This window comes from Stegodyphus dumicola, chromosome 5 (assembly GCF_044657685.1).
Source record: "Stegodyphus dumicola isolate Sdum_Otavi_A_Nest chromosome 5, ASM4465768v1".
NCBI lineage: Eukaryota > Metazoa > Arthropoda > Arachnida > Araneae > Eresidae > Stegodyphus > Stegodyphus dumicola.
This window is the reverse complement of record NC_140772.1, coordinates 161,470,904-161,495,673: the sequence shown is the minus strand read 5'-3', so window position 1 is coordinate 161,495,673 and position 24,770 is coordinate 161,470,904. Positions and strand designations below refer to the sequence as shown.

Genomic DNA, 24,770 nt, shown 5'->3' with positions numbered 1-24,770 from the left:
AATAACATATCAGTTATTCTTAAATAAAATAGCACTAAATAGCCTATGAGTTTCATTAACAAAATCTATTTTTAGCATATGAAAAGAAATTTTTGTTGAATGTTTCCTCGTCAACATTTGTTAGAGCATTTAAAAATCTATAATCATCACTAAGCGTAATGTTTGCATAAAAGGTTGCCATACACTTGTTATTCAACTACTAATATAAAAAAAAGTTTAGACACCGCTGCATGAGTTATTACTGAAGCTGTCCTATATTGATAAACATGCGGTGATGAAAGCAAAATATAGTAAATAATGACTCGCCAGGTCAGCATCAGGGATATAAAATAGGTGAATGTTTCAGTTTGAGATATATGCCAAACAGATACTCAGCTATAGAGACAAATTATTAATCTCACAAATTTATGCTTACATGATTGTTTTTCCATAACGAGGTATTTTATTTAGTGCCTAAGGGAAATTAAGAATCGGAATTTTTAAGTGAAAATCTTCAAATGTTTTATTATGGAAGGAAAAATCGAATGCGCATGTGTAAAGCATATAAAAAAAAAGTAGTTTGTGGCTTTGAGGTCCGGATTTTAGATCATTCCGGATAATGGATGTCCATATTTCGGACTTTGTACTGTATTTACATTTATGCACTATGAAATTCTTTCTCACGCATTTGTACCATTCCTCCTAAAATACAGGTTTAAGAATGGCCTTCATATCATTAGAACTCCATGAAGTGGAACTTGATTATCTTTTAACGTGTCTATAAGTGTTAAAATTTCATTTTATTCTACTTCTGTACAAATATCTTTAATGTGTTTTATTTGATTATTAATAGTATTATATACAGTTTTTTTTGGAAATGTTAGGAAACCTGTTAGTAAGTTTTATAGTAGTAAAGCTGGAATCTCTGTTGTTACAAAGCTGTAATTCTTTTAGATTAAGAATGCAGAGATCAATAATCTTCTTCTAATTGATCTGAGTATGTCTTTTTTTAATTTCAGACATTTATGGTAAATATTGTTTTCTAAGAGATTAAAATTGTTAAAGGATAGTATATTATCAATATATATGAAAGTGAAAGCAAATTTTTATAAATCATTGTATGGAAGTAAACGAAGAATTTTGAATTCTGTTGAAAATAAATATAGATTGCACAGTTGATGAGTAATTTACATCCATTGGTATACATCTGATTTGTAGAAATAAAGTATCCTAAAATTTAATGTAATTAGGAAAGAACATGTAATTGAAATAATTTTTCCAGCTATTACAATCTAAAATATCAAGCATATTTAGAAAAAAAATTATGTGTTCTAAAATACTCATTAGAAGTTTCTTCTAGTAGTAGAGAACTGTATATATTTTCAAAGAAATAGCAAGTGACATTACTTATTTTGAGATTTTTAATAGCATTAATAATAGGGAAGTTACTATCTAGCTGTAGGAGCTCATTAGCTTTTTCAAAAAATAAGCTTACAAATCTTCAGTTTAAATGTAAAAGACATGATCGAAATTCTTCTTGTGATTTCTTGTAATCACAAGATTCTATTAAATTCAGATTCATTAGCAATAAATCTGAATTTAATAGGGTGCTTGTGAAATTTAGGTACTAGTGCATATAAGTTTACAAATCTATTATTCTTAGAATTAAGTGATAGATGAAGTCTTTTTTGAAAGCATAAAGTTTGTTAATAGCAGCTTTTTCTTTACATTTTGAAATATAATAAGAGTAGGTGAATTGAGTTCTCCTTTAACTAGAGAAAAATAAAAAATTTTGCAGATTGATGCTGACGTAATTATTGGCGTTGTCCATTTTTGTAATGTTGAATTTTGACTTGAACTTAGAAATTTTGTTGTTTAAATTGCTCCAAGTGCTCATTTGTTTGAAACTATGATTTTGAAAAGCATAAAGTTTGTTAATAGCAGCTTTTTCTTTACATTTTGAAATATAATAAGAGTAGGTGAATTAAGTTCTCCTTTAACTAGAGAAAAATAAACAAATTTTCAGATTGATGCTAACGTAATTATTGGCTTTGTCAATTTTTGTAATGTTGAATTTTGTCTTGAACTTAGAAATTTTGTTGTTTAACTTGCTCCAAGTGCTCATTTGTTTGAAACTATGAATATTATTTAGTGCAATTTCGATTCCCTTCAGAATTTCTTGCTTCCATTCCATAAAGGAAGAGGTTGGGAAACTAAGCTTGAAATTGGAATTCAAAATGTCAATTTTTTTTTTTTTTTTTTTTTTTTTTTTTTTTGGCATTGCTAGAAACTTTTTTGACTGGCCTAAATTTGTGTTTTTTTTTGTTTTTTTTTCCCCCAGGAGTTGTATTAGGTCATGATCATTAACTCATTAACTAGTTCCAGATCACCAATGATTGGTACGAATCTACGTAAGGAGTGTATTGTGGATCTTCACAAAATCAAGATACTTCATTATCATCTTTATGATGGCTGGTTAACCAGTTACTTAATGTTCTAGCATATTTAAAGCAGACCTGTGCTTTTCCTTTGAAAAGTATTCACAGGTATCTCACTTGCTGATAAAGATTTTTTTAAAGTTGTTTTTAAAATATTAAAGCTTTTACAGGAACAGTAAAAGTATGAACAAGACAAATAAATTTTGCAATACAAATAAGAATTTAAAAAAAATAATTTGTTGTCATTTTGTGAATATCATAATTCCATTTGTATATTATAAAATTTCCTGCTTGTTGTACATAAATGTTTTTCTTTTTCTAGGAAATGGAAGTATAGCTGAAATATGTATGATATTAAGCCCCCTTCTTCATGTTTTAAATCTTCTAATGACACTTGAATGTAAAAATTGAATACATTATGAAATTTTCATCTTACTCAAAATGATATATTTTCCAGTGTAATATTTATAACATTATTTTTAAGGAAAAAACTTAATATGCTTTGTTTCTGCTATTACCTCTTATAATTTTATTAAAATGATTATCTGTTTTATTAGTACGGTCAAAAGTCGTTAATCCGGACTCGTCGGGACTTCAGCGATTCCGGATTATAGATCATCAGTTTAAATCTGGTAAGATGGCTTGCAGAAATTATAAAATTAAAAATATGAAACCGTAATTTATGAAATAAAGAGCAATTATGATCTAAAGGGTATCAAAATTTACAAAAAAAAAAAAAAAAAAGCTTAATATTTATTTGTTTACTTTATTAAACATTTCTTTCAATGTAAGTTGTTTAAGTTGCTTCGTTTTATGTGATAATACTTTCTTTTTAATTCTATAAACAGACATAATTTCTTCTTCAGTTACAAAGTTCCGCTGTTCAAGTCCTATAATTGCTGTGTCGAGAATACCGACTAATTTGTCAAACGAAATTTTTTTGCTTTCAATAACCTCTTCACTTTCGGAAGCGAATTATAATGACGAACAATTTGATTTAAATCATATCAAAGACAGAGTACATTGAGATGAAATACTACATTTAGTAAGAATTAATAAGCCAAATAAAATAAAACCTCTGCCCTGAAGATAAGGATAGTGCTGACAGATCAACTTCCAATTCATTGCGCGCCGCGGCGTCCCCTCCCCTCTGCCGCAGAGCAGCCTGAAATTGATAAACAGGTTTCAGAATGGTTAGAGAAAATAAGGATATGCCTTTATCCATTTTTTGCAGCAATTCCACTTTTTGTTTAATGGACTTCGAAACATACTTTCGCTTTTTAGATCCTTTACATATTAGTAAATATATGTCGGAAATTCTATTTGACATAATCGAAAGTTCAAGCTTGCTTTTATAAAATTGCTCTAACAGTCTGCAAAAAATAATAAGCCGGATCCAATTCGAAGATTAAGAAACAACGTAATCTGCAACATTATCTGAATTAGATAATTTTAGCTTAGCTTATACTGTCCGTTATACATTAAACGTGCATGCGTAAATGTATTATGCGCATACGCATATTCGCAGCCGTAAAGGTCAACACGACGCATGCGCAGAAAGTTTGTAGCTTCGAGGTCCGGATTATAGATCATTCTGGATTGTGGGTGTCCGAATTAACGACTTTTGACTGTATATTGATGGCAACCATTGAGGGAGGGCTATCAGTAATAAACAGAATTATGATCTTGGTGCTCTTCTCAAAATAGGAAGGAAGGTATTTAACTGCATAAACTGTATGTTATGCCACATAAAAGGCACATTATGCACAATATTGTGTGAGAAAGGAAAAACTGAAGAATAAAAAATATAAGATACATTTCCCTGTGCTACTGTCTCTGACCTTATATGATCAACTTTGTTGCACGTTTTGCTGCAGTCAACTGTTTATGGCTAAACTTATTCTTGTATCAGACAGTGTTGTGAGTAAATTTCACTTTCTGTGAAGGAAGTACATTTAGTTCGTCAGTTCAGGATAAATTGAGTCTATATGAATTCTATTCTTCGACACAATTCTGAAAATCTTTGCAGTCAGTGCATTGTGAGCTTTCCAGATTTGTGCAATCTACTTTCATTTTGCAGTCAGGAGCAGCAGGAACTTCCTCATCAACATCAGTGAACTGGTAAGTAAGCACTTGTACACGTGCTCCATCATACAACACTACACGATCTGGTTACACTGAGAAGACCCCCATATCAGGCAAGGGGCTGGATTGCCAGATATTGTTTCCCGAGAGGGCTAGAAATACACTCATATAATGTTACCACCTTGGGCTCCCTATCCAAGTGCCAGACTTTAAAAAATTTTCTCTACTACCACAGCTACCTCGGCCTGTGGGGTCAGCACTCCTGGTTCTCAGATTTCACCATGGCGGGGAACATGCACACCTGGAGATTTCACAGGCCGTTAAAATGCTACCTGCCAGTACTATGCTGGTTGCACTTCACAGCAGGACATTACCTAGCTAACTCAGTGTAGTCCCACACCGAGCTATAGAACCAACTGGTCCATGACTTATGCTGATCCACCCGGACAAGCTAATAAAGTTTCATCTTAAGGTATCTCCTTCCAGGCAAGTGGAACCACCAAGCTCAATGATTATGTGCACTCGTGGCCGAAACTGCCTAAGTACAGAACCTAGCCAGTACTTCACAAAGTTCTCTGTGTTGAAGGGGTAGTGAACTGATAAGCTAAATCAGCAAAATTGAAACTTGTTCAACATTCAAGTCCATAAACAGACTTGAAGCATTTTTAGCAGTTATGTCAAGAAAATGGCAAAAACATCCATGCAGAGGTATAGGAGGCTGAGCTCTTGTAATGAAAGCTGCAACTTCTTTTACACTGAAATCATGGTGTTCAATCATAAGCAAAGGAGAAACAATTTAAGCTGTGCACTTCTCATTATTAGACACACTGAAAAATCCATCCAATTAATTATCAGCAGATTCAAAAAAATGGCATTAATGATGAACGTATTTGACTTTGACTGTTGTCATAGTATGAAACAATAAAGAGGTACAGTTTTATAGATCTCGTACTGTAATCTGAGCTACCATCAGTTGCTAATGCAAATGACACATTTTGTTACACTTGCACAATTTCCCTTCCTGTAGAATCCACCATGTGCTTAACTAAAGCAATTGCCTTTCACCCCCTTCCCCCCCAAAAAAAGACAGAATTGAGAAATACTGATTGAAACAAATAATTAGCATGTTCAGTATAGGCAATTAAAATAATATATTCCATCAGAAATTATGAGAATGAATACTTTACATTTATAATATAATTGTGATCTTTTTTTTATTAGAAATGATGATACTACCTTCAAAGTAAATTGTTATTTTTATGTTTTCCTGCTATTTATTAGATTGCATGAATAAACTTGCAGTCATCATGAGCACCTGAAAAATCACAATTATTCCCAGAATGTAACAGACAATGTAACACAATTTTCTGAAAATTTTGAAATAAGTAAACATGACCACTCTTCACTATTATATTTTTGAAGAACTTTTTGCTTCTGTGAAAGCAACATTGTAAGTATACATATAGCAACAGTTTTGATTAAAAATACAAACAAAAATCATTACTGTTGCAATTAGCAATATTCTAAAGCTCAGCATAGCTCACATAAAGCATGTATAGGGCATCAACTTGTTGGTTTTAGTCTGATCTTTTACTTTTGTTCATTCGCATATAGAGTCGCATGCAACTCAAATTTGGTATTTTTCATAGCAATTTTCGTCACGACTGTAATGTCATAGCAAAGGTCAGAAATCAATGATGGTTACAGAAAATGCTTATTATTTGTCATCTGTGTTAATATAGGTTTGAAATTCTAAAATTAGAAATTCCATTTGTATTTGCTATTTATCAAAATTAAATGTTAAAGAATCTTGGAAATTACATATTAAGAAAATTTTTTTAAAGAATTAAAATTTAATCTTTTAATATTTAGTTATTTTTGCCAAGTAACATTTCTTAAGGATTTCTTTTAGTCAAAAGTTAGTAATGGATAATATTCTTACCATATAATTAACCATAACTGTGTTATTCATTGATGGATGTCTTCTCAAATGCTATAATATTCAGTTATAACAGTTTTTACCAAAATAGAATTTTAACATTTCTGTCTAAATTTTTGATTGCATATTTATGTCTTATTGTTTTAGATTTGCTTATTTATTCTCCTGAACAGCATTTTTTAAGAATTGTTACTATTTATGCAATTCTATCTTTCTGTGTGTCTCTTTGCCCCTACATCTTATGTATATATATATATATATGTGTGTGTGTGTGTGTGTGTGTGTATATATAAACATAACATATTTTGTTAATAAGCCAATTTAAATATATATAAATAAAGCTATGTATTTGATTCTGTTATTTTTGTTATGTATGCAAATTTCGAATATTTTGTATTTAAAATAAAATGACTTTTTCATTTCTGTTCTCTACCTGTATACTGAAACATGCTAGTAATATTGCTGTATATTTTCATAAAGTAAATATTCATTTGAAACTTGTATAATTATATATAGTTTTTCTTTCAAAAGTATATCATAATGTTAATGCTGATATATTCTGTCATAATATTTAGAGTTTTCTCTGCACTAACATGATGAAGTTCAAATTTATTTTATGTTCTGAAAATGTAGTGAAAATAATTTTTATTTATGTATGTGTTTCTTGCTGTTCTATGTTATTGTCATGTTATAAAATGGTTTGCAGTTTTTTTTTTTTTTTTTTAATTTATTATGGAAATTTTTAGTCTAAAGGGGTAATTTGCCAGAAGGACTATTAATTTCGTTTTGGCTATTTGCGTTGATTCTCTACAAGCATTGTTTCACTTTTCAAACTGTGTTAGTTTTTCCCCCCTCCCCAAGGGAAGGAATTGTAAATAAAATAGTTGATGAAAGGTAATTTTATTAGTTGAACATTAGTTAAAGCTAATAAGGATTTTATTTGAAAATATGTGTTGACCTGTGTCATCAACATTGTGAATAAAATTCTTAATTTTTACTTGCGTCCATATCCAAGAAAACTTATCAGACTCAGAGTTTCCATTTACGGAATATAAATAATACCATGTAAACTCATTTTTATAGTAGCCTATAAAGTCATAAATCTAGCTGTAAGATCAGGAGAGATTAAGTAAATGCATAAAGGTGTGTCTTGAAATACATCTTGTTCTTTAAAACAGTATTTAGGCTGAAAAAGAGTTTGGGTAAAGGTAAAATATATGTGAAATTATAATAAAAAAATACTTCGTTTGTAAAGCATTTTGAGGAACTTTGGGCCCAAACCTTTGATCAATTAAAGGGTTAAGTACACAGCATTAATTGATAGGTAATATGCCTTGCAGCTATAAACTAACTCTACATCCTGTATCGTATGCTATACAACATATAAACCATCTGGGATGTGAAACTGTGCCTCATCCGTTTTTCAACCATCATTTTTGCCACAGCATTTGGGTCATTTTTTTTCTTCAGACATTAGTAAATTACTTTAGTAAACTCACTTTCTTCAGATATTAATAAAATGCTTTACTAATGTTTATCTGCCTGTCAGAAACTTGAAGACTTGTTAACCTACAAATATGTTGAATATTTCAAAAGCAAAATAAAGAATCTTGACAGACAATAAAGAGAGAAGGAGCATTTATTGCCAACACTACATCGATATTGCTAGTGATTGCTTAAATTAAATAGGTTTGTAGTGTTTCAGGAATTCAACAATTTTATTTGCAACAGTTCCTATATATTAGTTATGAAATGTATTTTATATGAACAAAATCTCATTAAATAATTTTAAATTTTTCTGAATATTTACAATTTTTTTATATTTTTAATTTTGTTTCATATTTATTTGTTATAAAGCTGAAATATTAACAAATAGTAATATTGAATTATATTTCAGGTTTATCACTGAATTATAAGACAAGGAATACTTCTCAGTGGATAGCCACAAATAGAAATCAAGAATAAATGGCTGGTTTTACAGAAGACAATTGATTCATCATGTACCAAATAAATTTTTGTATAAATATGAAGAAACATGCAAACTATAGAATGGTGTTCTTTTGCATGTTTGTTTTGTTCCTTATGGCATTGGCTATATTTTTGTCATACCTGTTAGTTGAAGAATGTCTTTATTGTAATTAATGATTTTTTAAAAAAGGAAGAGCTATGTGTAATGTTAGTTTAAAAGATATAATAGGACATTAACATGATATTACTCTGTATTCGTATTGTGTCTTGTTTGTGTAGGAGCTGCTTGTGTATGTCTTCTGATTTTCAAGTTGGAGGAGTTTCACAAGAAGTGAATTCACTTAAAATTGTATGTCAAAATTTGCAAAATATTTACAGAAATTTGTGAAATGATGAAACAAATTTATGTTGATAAGTATTTAAGTATACAATGTTATGAATGTGTTAAATAATTTAAAGACTGTCTTCAATGAACTGGTTATGATATATGCTCAGGCAGCCTTCAGTGATAACTGATAAATCTTATGCAGCGAAGGTTTGTAAAATAAAAAATTAGAAGTACATCAAATTATCTCAAAGGTTATTAAATGTCTGAATTTAAAAATCAAAGAGTTGGTTCTATTTTAATCTGTTATGAACTGTTTTGGAAAAAAAATTTTTTTTTACTGGCACAGAGACATTTTTTTCACATCTAATATTGAGATAGAAACACATAATTCATTATGTATTTCTAAGTCTGAAAAAATATGACTAGTTAGATGTGAATCAGTGATGTTGATACAGTCAAAAGTCGTTAATTCGGACACCCATAATCCGGAATGATCTATAATCCGGACCTCAAAGCTAAAAACTTTCTGCGCATGCGCCGCGTTGGCACATGCGCACGGGCGTTTTACGCGTGCGCGTAAGACCTTGACTACTGCGTGTTTGCAAGTGCAGAATACGTTTTCGCCTGCGCGTTTAATGTATAATGGACGGTGTAAGCTAAAATTATCTATTTCAGTTAATGTTAATGATTGCGTTGTTCCTTAATCTTTGAATTGAATCCCACTTATTATTTTTTGAAGACTGTAAGAGCAATTTTATAAAAGTAAACTTGAACTTTCGATTATGTCAAATAGAATTTCCGATGCTGGAACTTCCAAAGGATCTACAAAACGAAAGTATGTTTCGATGTCCAACAAACAAAAAGTGGAATTGCTGCAAAAAATGGATAAAGACATGAAGAATGTGACAGAGAGGTTAGTGAAAACGAAAAAATTTCGATTGACAAGTTAGTCGGTATTCTCGGCACAGCAATTAACAGGACTTGAACAGCGGAACTTTGTAACTGAACAAGAAATTCTGTCTGTTTATAGAATTAAAGAGAAAGTATTATCACATAAAACGAGCAATTTAAACAACTTACATTGAAAGAAATGTTTAATAAATATTAAGCTTTTTTTTTTTTGTAAATTTTGATACACTTTAGATCATAATTGTTCTTTATTTCATAAATTACGGTTTCATATTTTTAATTTTAGAATTTCTGCATGCTATCTTACGAGATTTAAACTGATGATCTATAATCCGGAATCGCCGAAGTCCCGACGAGTCCGGATTAACGACTTTTGACTGTAATTGTTTTTGACATCAAAGGTATTATCCATCAGAATATCAATGAATTACTGATATTTTTGTTAGAAAATGCTTGCCTGAAAAGAACTGAATTATAATTCTTTCAACTTCATTTATAATAATGCTTCCATATTTGCAGTAATATTAGTTCTAATTTTTATTCTAAAATTGGAGGCTTTGTGTTTCCATCCTTCCTGCTTACCTAATTTCTTCTCTTTTTTTTTTTTTTTTTTTTTTTTTTTCCAAAGAGGAAAGTTCAAGGAGGATTGGCAATTGAAGTTGATCAGTAAGCCTGTCAAGACTGCTTCTAGAGCTGGAAACAACACGAGTAATAGTGTATCAATGGAGAAAAATACTGTGAAACGCATAACAACTTTATAAAGTTATTTAAAAATATATATATAAAGGTTTGAGAACTTTAACAAGCCTTCTGTTTTATGTATTAAATAAAGTGCACAAGGAAATCTGTGACTGTAAGGTAACTGAATATTTATGAGAATCTATGTGGGTAGGAAAAAAGCCAAATGGCTAAAAATTCACTTTGGGCCAATTTAAGGCCCTTTTTTTTGCTAAATTTATGAAGATGTTGAATTCAGTTTCTGTAAATCATACTAAGTAAAAAATAAGGAAAGCTGAAATTTTATTTTAATTGGATATTTTTACAAATGTCTCTCTCAAATAAATTGCAAGCAACACAGGTCTGTATAATAGATTAATTTTTTCCTTGTGTGTTTCTATATCACATGTTGACACCTCATTTTGATTGTCATGTGTTTTTATTACTTCATTTCAAAGTTATGAAAGTTACTTATTAATATTTGTAATCTTAAAAAGAAATGAAAAATTAATATCCAATTGAATAATTGATTATTTTTAATGTAACATTCCAAAAAATATAAAAAAGTAAAATTTAATATAGTTAAGATTTATATGTAAAAGATTAATATCCGAGTGATTATTTTTTAACATTACAGTCCAAAAAAAATTTTTTAATGAATTTAATGTAGTTATAATTTATATGTATAAGTTATGTATTTGTTCTGGAATGGATAAGTATTCCTTTTAGATTTATGTCTATTAGTTTAGAAGGATCGTCTAAAAATAATCTGGATCTGTATTCGAAAGGAAGAACATAAGAAAAAAATAATTTCAAAGATTTAAGAAACTGAAATACTTTTATATTTAAATATTAATAAATTTTAATACTGTTTTATTGTGCTAAAATATTTTGATCTTATTTTGTGTAATTTACAAGGGTGTTTGTGCTCCGGGGAAACCCTGGAATTCCGAGGATCTTCGTTCAAAAGGAAGTAGGAATAATAATGAATTATTTATTTTGATCTGGGTAATTTTGTTTGCTTTGAAAGCAGAAAACGCAAGGTCAGTGTGTGTGGTGAAAACTTTTCCTTTCTTTCTCCAAAGGCAGTGATAATGCGTTAAAAGGGGGGAAAACTTCTTTTTTGTTCTTTCCTTATTGCGAGTTAGGACTCATTCCCCAGGTTCTCGAACATTCTCTTTTGGGTTCTTTTCGGCAAGTAGGCGCGGCAGAAAAAAAAGGGAGAGACTTTGTTGGACCAGATGTGCGATCACGTGACTCTGGGTTCAAATGTCTTATCTCTCCTGGCGTGGCGCCAATAAGTAGAGAAGGGGGGATTTTTCGCTGTATTAGCTATTTGTCATTGATCGCTTCTCAACTTTTTTTCCTCCGCTGTGTAAAATTTTCGTTTCATTTATTGATGCACGTGTAAATTTTTCGTTTCATTTATTGAAATATTTTTTTATTTATGTACGCAAGAGAATTTCACTATGAAATTTCTCGATATAAATAGTGATATTATACAATTAGAAGAAAGTGTCCGGGATGGATTTAGGTGGAATTAGATTGAACGGAAAGATGGTAATGGGGATACCATCGGCACATGGTGCAAGAAAATAAATGTTGCTGGACAAACATATTGTGTTTTTTGTAACTCAGTGCTGAAGTATGGTGGGGAAGGATTCAAGGCTTTCACAAATCATTCTAAAACTGTGACGCACATAAAATATTCAAAGTGCATTAGACATTCAATGACTTTAAGTAATTATGCTAATTCAAAAAATACTGTTGACTTACTGGAGACTGATGCTCGGCCATTGGATATAGTGACAAGAAAAGCACGCCAAAAGGTATTAATAACTTCGTTTATCGCCGAGAATTCTTTTTCTTTCAATGTAGCTCCCAATTTAATTGAACTCTGCAAACAGTTGAGCCGCTATCAGATGGCACTAAACTCGTTGGAAATGTCCAGGACTACTGCATGTTATAAGATGAAATATGGGCTCGCAAAAACTATTAAGGAAAATATCATGAAAACTTTAAAAGAGACTCCATTTTCTCTAAATTTGGATGAAAGTACTAGCAATGCTCAAGAAAGTATACTGGCAATATTGGTGCAGTTTTATGACAACAATCAAAATGAAGTTTAGTTCATCATTTTGCATCTCCAAATATGGAATCTTGCAATTCAGAAACTGTTTTTAAAGCAGTTGTTAATACTATTGAAGATAATAATATTCCATGGGCAAACTTAATTAGTGTATTAATGGACTCATGTAACACCCTGCGTGGAAAAAAAAAGGGTGTTGAAACCAGACTGCGATCAAACAAAGCACCTCACTTATTAGATATTGATGGTGACACATGTCACACAGCTAATAACTGTGCAAAAAAATTTGCTTCATGTTTTGATAGATACTTAGAAGATTTGTTTGATGACATCTATTTTGATATGAAAATCTGCAGTAAAAGAGAAATTTTTTTCAAAATCTGTGAATCCCTTGCCATTAAAAAACTTAAGCCCTTGAAGAGACCAGACCATAGGTGGGTGTACGTTTTATGTGTTTTAGAAAGAATCAAAGATCTGTGGGGTGCTCTTATTGCATTTTATTTTCACTGCTTGGATAAAACTGACAAAAGGGATTATTTTTCTTATGTTGAAACTGTATACAATAAAAGAAATATTTCTGCAGCTCGGAAAAAAATTGTTGAAGGGGTGTATTCTTGCTTGCATTCCCAACAACTCACAAAGGATGCTTTAGCTCAGAAAAAAAGAATACCAAATGGGTTATTTGTTATGCAAAACAAAACTTTATTGCATATGGCATTATATTCAGCAGTATTACCAGAGTTCAACACATATATTAAATTATTTGAAACAAAAAAACCAATGCTTCATTTAATACATTCCAGTATTTATAAATTGATGGCAAAATTTTTCTCTTTTTTTATGAAGCCAGAAAATATAGAGTGCACATCTTATAATGATTTATTAAAGGTTGATGTCACAAATCCAGAATTCCATCTACCTAGCAAAGTAATATTTACTGGTGCAGAAGCTTCCCCTCTCCTGAAGAAATTATCAAAAAATCATCCAATAGCAAAAGAATTCCAAATTTCTCTGATGAAAGCTTATACTAATACAGCACAGCATATGAAACAGAAATTATCCCTTAAAAATTCATATCTAATTAGTTTTACAGCATTAGATCCAGAGCTAAGAGGTAAAACCAGTACAATATTAGCTTTTGAAAAATTATCTTTTATGTCCCATATTTTTAGTGATAATGAAAAGTCAAAAGTAGAAGCTGAAATAAGGTTATACCAGAGTGATATCGATATCACCAAAGAAATGCTCTACACATCTGATGAAAGTGGAAATCAAGTCAAGTGTACAATTGATAAATATTGGTCTAAAGTTTTTAATTTAAAAGATGATTTCACAAATGATTATAAGTATCCTACATTGGCTAAATTGGTCAAAGCCTGCCTTAGCTGCTTCCATGGCCCATTAGTGGAAAGTGCATTCAACTTAATGGATACACTTGTCACTGACTATAGAATCTCTCTTAAGATTGATTCCCTAGATGCAGTGCAGACTATTAAATATGATTTAATGGCTTCTAAAGAAACCTCATGTGAAAAATATGGCTCAAAAAATCCAATGACTGATCCAATTCACAAAGATCTCTTCCTGAATATGAACGGAAGTTGGAAAACATATCAAGAGGACTTAAAAACAGGTATTTCAGATGAGTCACCTATAAAAGTCTCTGAAAAACCTTCTACATTAGCAGAAAAGCAAACCTCTTCTACCTCTGCATGTGCAGTTCTCGAGGAAATTTCTTCAACTGTAAATGGGAAAAATAAAAGTCAACCTTCCTGCAATTATGAAGTTCACCACAAAAGAAAGACAAGCCCACAAACATCAGAAAATAAAAAAAAAAGCAGCAGAAATTAGATAATTTTTTTAAAAGAATTAATTCAGATAATTTAAAATATTTAGATAAAATGTAGTAGTTTATATGTTTGAAAATTTATGGTTATTAATTTTGCAAAAAAAGTAATTCATTGAACTTTTATAATTAGGTCATTCAATATTCAATACCTCATAATTGTAATTTTTCATTTCACTCCCCCCCCTTCTCGAAATTCCAGAATGTCGGTAGTAAGTCCGTAAAAGTTTCAGGGGATTTTTTGGGGTCCCACAAACACCCCTGAATTTACATCAGCATATTCGTTTTCATTATGTTACTTAACCCCTAGTTATTCTTTGAAGTATATTTTCATATACAGATAAGACACTTTATATTAAAGAATATTAGTAGGATAAACACTGAGAGGTAAGGATCTGGGAAGAAATGCACTAAGAGAATTATTATATAATGATATAAATAGTAGAGATTACCAAAAATCTAATTTGATAAAATTAAGTTAAAGATTTAAATGTGCAGTGTGTACAAAATGGAACAAGATATGTGTGTTAGTAAAATATGTGCATAAAAATAATATGTATTTATTATAGTTGTAATTAATTTTGTGTGATCATTAATTTTTTATTATAAAATAATGGGTCTTTTAACAGATTGATTTTTTTTTACTTCTGAATTTCAGTAAATGCTTCTAAAAGAAATATTTAAAAAATTAAAGGTACTTTTCCATTTTGCCAACGCAGGCATTAAAGGTACTTTTCCGTTTTGTCGGCGTAGGCATTAACCTTTTCCCGGGAGCTGGGACATATATGTCCCTCACTTTCACTACTTTAAATGTGTCTCAAGAAATTTCAGTAAATTATGGAGATTTAAAATTTACTCCTTAATATGGATTAGGAAGAGCAAGATCCTGTCGATTTGTTTTTCTGTTCCTTTCATTTAAAATAAGTGACTAAATGGCCATAATACGTTCAAAATTGGCCTCTATAGCCCACGGGAAAAGGTTAAAGTTGCCAATAATGGTACAACTGATGCCAAATGTAATATCCTCGCTGGTAACCTTTTACGCCTCATTTTCAAAAAAAGTCGCAGACTTTTCTTAACAGATTGATTGTTTTTTTCAATACTTGCATGCAGTTACATAGAATTTTTAGCAGGTAGTTCAATTTTATGCCCTAAGGCCATTTGTGGTAATTAAGTCAATTAGGATGCAATCACAGTGCTCATCCGATGGCGAAAATGTAGAAAAGGCAAATTCAAGGGTTAAATTCATCCATTCTAATGAAAATGTACTTGCAAAGTAAAGCACTGCGGTTTTACATAATTTATGAGTAAGCTATTCGTACGAATTGAAATAATTCTTGCATTTAAACTTGTATTCCAAATTAAGATTTAACCTGAAATTAATGTAGATAATTACTGAGAGAATTGGATTTTTGTAGCGTAGTTTACGTGAGATGATATCACTTGGGGTCACGTGATACGAAAAGGCAGATCAGGATGTTGAACCATGAAAGCATAGAAAATTCTTAAATTAATATCTTTTTACAAATTTCTTGTCTTTATTTATTGGCTTTTTACAACATTTTAAATTCTTAAATTAATATCTTTTTACAAATTTCTTGTCTGTATTTATTGGCTTTTTACAACATTTTAAATGTTATTAAAATGTTTATGCCTTCAAAATAAAAAAAATCTTAGAACTAACATTTTTTATATGTATACTGTATGTTGTCGCCAATAAAGTCTGCGTGGCGAGATTTGCGCCGGCAAAACGGAAAAGTACCAAATTAACTAAGCATTTTAATATCTCATGTAATCATGACTTGATACTATTTTATGTTCAAATTTCTTGTCAGAATATTAAATACTTTTTCAAAATTTTAGAAGCATAGTTCTGAAATGTGATTTTAAGTTAGTTTTTCTTTTTTCATGGAAGTTGCAGGCTCTGATCAGTACTTTTTATTATAGAGGTCTTGATTTGGTGCAAACATGTAATTAGTTTGAATTGTTTAAAAATAGTTCCCGTGTTCAATTACTGATGACTTTTGCATTTTTTAAAATACTTGATATGTGTGATTTTTTTCAGATTCAGACAAATATAATGTGAATTTTGCTTTTGAGCTGCGATAGATGTACTAAAGGTGAATGATAATTTAATGATAGTAAACCTCAAAAGTTGTTTTGTATTGTGAAGCAATTTATAGATATGTATTTATATCATTAAAGTTTCTTAATTATGTGTCTGTTGATTTGTTTTGTCTGTGTATGTTTGTTTTTACTCTGAACCTGAAAGTGGCACTGACTTAGTTGTTCATAAAGTGTGTAATTGTATTTTGTGCATTTTGATCTGCTATTTATTTGAACAATTTTGGTTTATTATTTTTGTTAATGTTTTAAAATCTGAAGATCCAGAAGAATAATTTCTAGATTATTGAATTGAATAATAAGAAAATGTATTGCAGAATATGGTAGTAAAGCAAACATATATTTCATTATTGGGTATAAAATAGCATTGCCGTCAAAAATGTTCAGTAATGATGCTTGAGCACAAGTGAAAATTATTCCACCTATTAATAAATTTGATATTCTGCATTTTGAAATTCTCTTAGTATTATACGTTATTCATATTATCGTAATGTGTATTAAAATATTATTGTGTTATGTATTTGAATTAGATTTATTGAAAACTTTCACATTGTAGAATTATATTTTTAAAAAAGTTTTGATTTAGGCACAACACTTATATATATATGAATGAAGTTTAAACTTTAGATTCTTTACAAATAGATATTATTAGTTTTAAATTTGATTATTTGACACATAGTGTTGGTTTTCAGTTATCATAGCTTTGCAGAAAGTAATATGTTTCTAGGTTACTAATTTTATTTAATTTTATATTTTTTATATAAATATTTTGTAATTTAAAGTATTTTATTACTTTTAGTAAAATTAGCTAGCTATGATTATTACATTTAGTACTTTAAATATTTTAGATTTTATTAACTTTTATTAGTTTTTCTGTATTTTATGTGCATGTTATATTAACAAAGACGAATTTTTCTTAGACATATAAATTATGGGTTTTGATCACTGACTGTGTAAGCATTTATTTATACTTGAAATTTAAAAATAAAATAAAATAGCTGAAATTCAATTTATTTTTAACTAATAAACTGACATAGATGGAAGATTTGATCTATTACTGTAGGATAAATTGCAGAGAACTTTAGAATATGTGATGGAAATAGATTTCTTTTGATGTATGAATTTCAGTTTGAATAATTTTTTTGTTGGAGGATGGAGTATAATGTATGCTGTTAGCCTTTAAGAGTACCATTCATTAAGTGATTAGAATGAAATTCTAATGAATTCAGTCTACAGATTACTAAATTGCAGAGTCATCTCTACTGAAAAATGTCCATTAAAAAGATTATCAGATATGGAGCATTGTTTTATGTTATAAGTAATCTTCGTAAATACTTTTGAGTTGCTTGACTAAGGACACGTACCTGTGTATTTAAAAGGGGGACCCTTTAAATTTCCAAGGCCAGGCATGATATATGATAAGAATCTATTTTACGAGCCAGTTAACATGATATTGTCAACTCCTAACTAATAAGATGGGAATTAACATGGCCTTGTCTTAAAAAAAGATGAAATTTGTTTAGTATGGAGTCATCCAAAAATTACTGTTTCAAAATATCAGCATAAAACAGCAATGGCTTTGAAAAATGTGGAAAGGAAAAGAATAATACTTGCACTAATAGCAGATGATTTCTGCCATATAAGCTCTACCAAATAACAAAATGTTCTAAACTGATTTTTACATAAGTTGGAACTCAGTGACATTATTCAAGTTCTTTTGCAAATATTATTCTTTAGTGCTATTTGTTTCTTCATTTCTAATGTTATTTGATTTTTTTATTTACAGTGTTCTCCTTTTGTGTTGAATACTAATTAAATCATCAGAACCAAATGCCCTTATTTTCTAGATTAAACTATATAGAGAGATTTAAATAATTAAAAGTATGTCTCTGTTGTTTATAAAATGGAGTATTTTTCTTTCCTGTTATTTTCAAATGCAACTTTGAATTAAGCATAGAATTAATCTCCTATAATATCATGGTTAATGAGATACATTTTGGTGACGTCGAAAGTCATGTGATGTAAGAACTGATAATGTAAACACACAAGCTTGTGCTGTGGTAGATGTGTTGAAAATTTGGAAACTTTGTTTATTTTTAATTAGTTATGAAATCTGCATTTCATCTTTAATTATTATTTCATCCGTTAGTTAACTGTTCGTTCATTTGGTTAGTATAATTTTGGTAACTTTTATATGTTATTGTTATCTTCATGATACTCTTTTGTTCACTGCTTTACCATGTTTTGATTGTTAATATTTATTTATGAATTCTTTCCTTGATAAGTAATTCATTTATAAAAAATGTACATAAAATCATGTTTACGTAGATTGCTCTTTTACACTGAAAAGAAAGTTACTATAAATATTTTGAAGTCATAATTTTATCAGCTTAACAAGCAGAACAGTAAACACAGTCAAAAGTCTTTAATCCGGACTCGTCGGGACTTTGGCAATTCCGGATTATCAATTTTCACGGATTATAGATCATCAATTTAAATCTGGTAAGATGGCATGCAGAAATTATAAAATTAAAAATATGAAACCATAATTTATGAAATAAAGAGCAATTATGATCTAAAGGGTATCAAAATTTACAAAAAAAAAAGCTTAATATTTATTTGTTTACTTTATTAAACATTTCTCTCAACGCGCGCATGCGTAAAGCATATATTACGCATAGTCGAAATTAGAAAATTGCAACCAGAAAACTATTTGATGTACATTCGTGATATTTAGAATAACGAGGAATTTGATTTAAATCATGTCAAAGATGCAGTACATCGAGATGAAATACTACATTTAGTAAGGAATTATAAGCTGAATAAAATAAAAACATCTGTCCTGAGGATAAGGATAGTGCTGACAGATCAACTTCCAGTTCATTGCGCACCGTGACGTCCCCCTCCCCCTGCAGCGCAGCATGAAATTTATAAACGAATATGCCTTTATCCATTTTTTGCAGCAATTCCACTTTTTGTTTGATAGACATTGAAACATGCTTTCGCTTTTGTAGATCCTTTGGTAGCTCCAGAACCGGAAATTCTTTTTGACATAATCGAAAGTTCAAGCTTACTTTTATACAATTGCTCTAACAGTCTGCAAAAAACAATAAGCCGGACCCAATTCGAAGATTAAGGAACAACGCAATCTGCAACATTAACTGAAATAGATATTTAGATAATTTTAGCTTAACTTATACCGTCCGTTATACATTAAACGCGCATGCGTAAAAGTATTATGTGCATGCATATACGCATGCGCAAAAAGTTTGTAGCTTTAAGGTCCGGATTAAAGACTTTTGACTGTATAAATAATTGGTTTCTGAAAATCGTAATAGTCAAATTTCCGGAGCAGTGTAAATGCAGTTGGCCCTTAAATCATGTAAGGATAACAATGCCAATGTTCTGCACAGTTCAAAATTAATATACAATTTTTTACAACTTAAAATTTAATTTTTAGCCACTGACTATTATCGTATTGATAGTATAAACTGCAAATTAACACATTTTGTATACTATAATATAAATGTCAAAAAGAAAAATATAGGATTTGTACTACTGAGTTCACTGCAGTACTAGCTGTGAAAGTAATAATTATTCATAACACATTTTTTTCATTTTATAATAATAAAGTACTACCTGTATACATTTTAAGTATTTAAAAAATAAGTTTGAAGTTATTTTTAATCTTGTAAGTTACATAATTTATGTGCAGAATTTTTTATTTTAAAATCATGTAGCTCAAAAAGATTTTCAAGTGTATTTATTGAAAAGATCTACCATAGGAAATAGACTAGAGTTATTCTAATGCATATACCTAAGGCACATGTTATACCAAACTATGGACTGACACAACCACTGATTTTTAAGGACTAAATATACACGCTAATTTAATATTTAAACTAAAAACTCAATAATCTCCCATCAAAATTTAGAATTAAGTATAAAATCTTTTAATAAAAAAGCACCCTTATATATTAAAAATGTTTCAGTATTACTGATGCTTCTAATATTACCGCTGTTAGTATCCTTAGTATCTAGAATGGAAGGTATTAAAAAAAATGAATATTCCGATATTTATGTGTATTCATCAAAAATCGATTAAGACAGCTAAAATATTAAAACATGTCCCGATGAAATTAATAAAATTTTAGCTGCATAAAATATTCTGTGACACTAATTAATATTAATAAGAGAAAATTGGCTTTGTATTTATGTTCTTGCAGATAAAGAGGTCTTTCACAAATTCAGCTATTTCAGTAATTTAGAACAGCTCTTCTAGAACTATGAATATACTATTATTATATCTACATTTAAAAGTTTGGAAAGTGTTATTCAAGGTTTCGGGAATGGTTTTCAATTAACTAATATACACTTAATATTCTTAATGAAAACATTATTAATACTGGTAAGCATCATGCATAAGAAAAATTTATAAATCTTACCTCGTTTTGTGCAGAAATTTGCACAGATGTTTCATAATTAATTGATTTCTTCATTTCAGCCTTAACACGGCTTGTTTTAAGTACTGTGCTATCCGGCAATACTTTGAAGCAAATATTGTTCTCATGTTTTTCCTTGAATAACAAAAGACCCTTCTTGTTGACATCAAGGAAAGAGAAATCATTTCCAAGCTCTTTTTTTTTTTTTTTTTAATTATTATTTATTTATTTATTTCTCGCAATAACCATAAATTTCTAAATTCGAAAAATCAGTTAATTTCAGCGGAATATCTGCTCTTGACTCCATTGTAAACATAGCACATGCGGTTGTTGTTGTTCTTAAACCATGTGACCACATTTTCCCTCTTCTTCTCTTGCAAAATGTATCTCATTAGGAGTTGACTGTAATATAAACTTTACAAAATTGTTTGCTGTTTAAAACTCTAGCTTTCTATAACTTTCCCATCTAGGAAATATTTTAGCACAAGTTAATTTCTGATTTGAATGTTATTCATAAGTTTTATAGTTATTCATAAGACTTCCACATCATGCAAAATTGTTGTGTTAAGATATCAGTTCTATGAAGGTGGTTGGCATTGTCAATAAGTAGTGTAAACAACGCACTTTCTTTTTTGGACTAGAAGAGAAACTTACTTTTTTCTTGGAATTTTTTTAATATAAAAAATCTTCAAATATCTTCTGGAATATCTTCAAAATAAATTTAGCAATTGCATTTTTCCTAGAGTAATGTTTAAGTTATCCTAGTACATGTTATTTTTTCCCTCCTGCGATATCTAAAATTTCATAGCCAGGCTTTATGGAATTGCTTTGCTTAATGGTACTGTAGTAGTGGAACTCTAATAATTTAAATAAATATATGTAATTTTGCTAGCTAAAAAATATTTTAACTATATTCCAATATAACTGAAATTGTTTATTAATGTTAATAATAAGTAATCGGAATTTATCATTTATTGAATTTTAGAACTATGTAGTCTACATTTCAGTCAGCATGTTTTACAGTGAAGTTTATCAATTTACAGAGGTGTCATTTATTTATTTGCCATTGGGATCAGGAGCTTTTACTGTTTCTTGAATTCTACCAATGCATTAATCTTGAAGCCTGTAATCAGTTTCCTTGCATTTTCAATCATCCTTCCCTTCCCTTATACAGATATGTTAAAACTCATAGCTACTGCATTCACCTTTTCTTTTTTTTCCCCTCCCCCCCCCCAAGAAAACTGTAATAGCATCTTAATAGGTTGGTGTATTGAGAATACGGCAAAGCACACGAGGGCTATCTCCTAGGGAAAGGATGCCTTCATGAACGACTTTCTAAGGGAAACTGGCTGGTATACACATTACACATGGGGAAAACACCCATGCAGCCAGCCCGTACGCGGGATTCGAAACTCGGACCAAACTACCAGCGTTCAGCAATTTTACCGCTCGGCCGCTGGTGGGCCAGCACCTTAATAAAGAACTTGTATTACCATTAAATGTATTCAAATTTTAAAGAAAACAATTCCAAGCATTATGTACAAAACTCATGCATATTTATAAAAAATTTATGCTATCAAACTCGTAATAATTTTAAGTTTTTGAATGGGGGAAAATTAGGTCATTTCACATTTTTGTCATTGTTATTTATTGATTTTTACTTAAGTTATTACACTCACTCTTTATTATTATTTTTTAGTTTGTTTCACCTTTTTTGGGCCGGGGGGGGGCTTGTTTTTGTGCCTTATTGAAACTCTCTAAAGTTTATAAAATAATAATAGGAAAACTTTTGAGATAAATTAGATGTCTTTTTTAAAGTAAGTTTTGTATATGATAGGTATATTTCTTTATTTTTTATCCATATTGTATTTATTTTTTATGTAATTTATATAAATGTCGACACATTCTACACTAGTGGGATCATTTTTAATTTAGTCGAATAATTTGATTCTTTTCAGACGTTGATGAAGTTGTCATTCAGCGACCTGTGATGTTGAATAGTGATCAGTTTGTTTGTTTTCATTGTCCATTTTCTTCAAATAAAGCAGAACACATTCGCGAACATTTGCAGACTCACTCAGGTGAACCAAACAGTATCTGATGCTCGACTATTTATATTTTATCTTGGAAATTAGCAATCCTTCATACATTTTTAAAATCTAAATGTGTTGTAAAAGTATTTGACAGATATGCATTTCATGAAGTGAATCAGAAGTTTTCTTTTTTTTAATTTTAATATCTAAATTCCTATAGTCCTTCAAATGCTAAATTATTATGAGTCTCCTCTCTTTATACTTTGCTACTTTGATTGCTTTGTTTATAAATATATGTCTATGTGTGTGTGTGTGTGTGTATATATATATAATAAAATTTATATACTTAATATAGGTTTATACAGTATAAGTTAATGACTTATATTAAATATTTTAATTTTACCTACTACACATCTCTCACATTTATAATAATAATTCTGTAATTATTATTTCTATTTAATAATATATTGCTGTGTAAATGAGAAACATTTCTATTTAAATAATGACTAGTAACCTACAAAATGTTTTCTTTTTATTGAGTATAAGGGATTTAATACATAATTTGCATTTTGATAGATAAAAAATAGTGAAAATAAAAATTGCTTTATCTACCCATTTGTATTTAAATAGGATGACTTTTTTCCTTTGATATGACTTGTTATTTTCAAATTCTGAGGTTATACTTCATTATCATGCTTAGCATAATTTTTTAACTATAATTTTAATTTGCTATAATAAACAATTGCCATTATATGTAATATATTTTAATTTTTTCAGAATGCCGCCGTAAGTCATTTTCTCGCAAGGCTTCAGGTGCAAATCGATTTACTTGCTACCAGTGTTCTTTTACAACTGATACTGAAAAGGCGATTTCAGAGCATCTGCAAAGTCATGTAGCTAAACATCATTATAATTGCTACATGTGTGACCAGAAATTTCACTTTAAACATGAATTAACTTTGCATCTTAAAACACATGCAAGTTGTCAAACATTCAGGTGTGATTTGTGCTCACGAGAATTCTCTCGTCTTAGTATGCTGTCTTATCACCGAAAGTATCATACAGATAAAAAATTGTTTGAATGTCGTTATTGCCATAAAGTGTTTTGCGATATTATTTCATTCAACCAGCATGAAAGCATCCATACTGACACTAATTATGTCAACAGAAAATAAATACTTTCTGGACAAGGTGAATTTCAACATACACGATTTAATTTTAACATTAACAGCATTAATTTCAACCAAATAGTTTTTTATATCCCTTCTGGATCAATGTACCTGCAGTTCAGTTTAAATTTTTTTTTCATAATGTTTTATATATATTTATGTTGTTCTTGCAAAAAAAAAAATGTTTACAGTTTGTTCTTGTAATATATTTGACTTGTGAATGTAATTCATAGTGTTTAAGGTCATATAAGTGTTATATAATGGTTCTAAAAGACTTCAAACATTAATAAAAATTCTTTTATTCAGCCTCATATTGACTAAATATTTTTTCTTTTAAAACATGAGCATATATAAATTTGAAAGCATCGAACTTTAAAATAATTTGAAGGATAAATATTGCTCATTAACCTTTTTCTTCATTATGTAATTTTGAAACAGTGTTGTATTGTGCTGTGTATGCCCGAAATTAAACATATTTTTAGAAAAACATCTAGAACTTTTGATTAGTTCTTTATTTTAAAAATGTGAATTATATTTCTTTTGATTTAATATGCTAAATTTATCTTTGGTTTCAGAAGCATTTATTTATCTGTAATTAAAGCATTTCTAAAATCAGTTGATGTAAAATTATTAATGGAATATTTATATGTATAGCAGAAATTAAATTGGGTAAAAATGTAACATTTATCACCACAAAAATAAGA

At 29.6% G+C, this 24,770-nt stretch overlaps 2 protein-coding genes across 3 annotated transcripts in view; both read left to right on the top strand.

Moving 5' to 3' along the window:
- LOC118183155 (uncharacterized) overlaps positions 1-10,236 on the top strand; it is a 39,392-nt gene extending 29,156 nt beyond the window's left edge. Inside the window, exon 3 of the mRNA XM_085817316.1 lies at positions 8,339-10,236. Coding sequence (XP_085673442.1) covers positions 8,339-8,406 — 68 coding nt within the window. The 3' untranslated portion in view covers positions 8,407-10,236. The remainder of the gene's footprint in view (positions 1-8,338) is intronic.
- A 303-nt stretch (positions 10,237-10,539) lies between these two features.
- On the top strand, positions 10,540-24,555 carry LOC146997307 (uncharacterized). Of its 2 annotated transcripts, none has more exons than XR_015041316.1 (3): positions 10,540-10,724; positions 22,823-22,945; positions 23,675-24,377. XR_015041316.1 is itself a non-coding variant. In XM_085817314.1 (3 exons), exon 1 carries the CDS (start codon positions 12,516-12,518, stop codon positions 14,301-14,303), a length of 1,788 nt encoding a protein of 595 aa, XP_085673440.1. In that variant the 5' UTR covers positions 10,736-12,515; the 3' UTR covers positions 14,304-16,418; positions 22,823-22,945; positions 23,675-24,555. The 2 variants fall into 2 exon arrangements, 1 of the variants encoding a protein (XP_085673440.1); XM_085817314.1 differs by lacking the exon at positions 10,540-10,724 and adding an exon at positions 10,736-16,418 and having other exon boundaries at positions 23,675-24,555.
- The last annotated feature ends 215 nt before the right edge of the window (positions 24,556-24,770 follow it).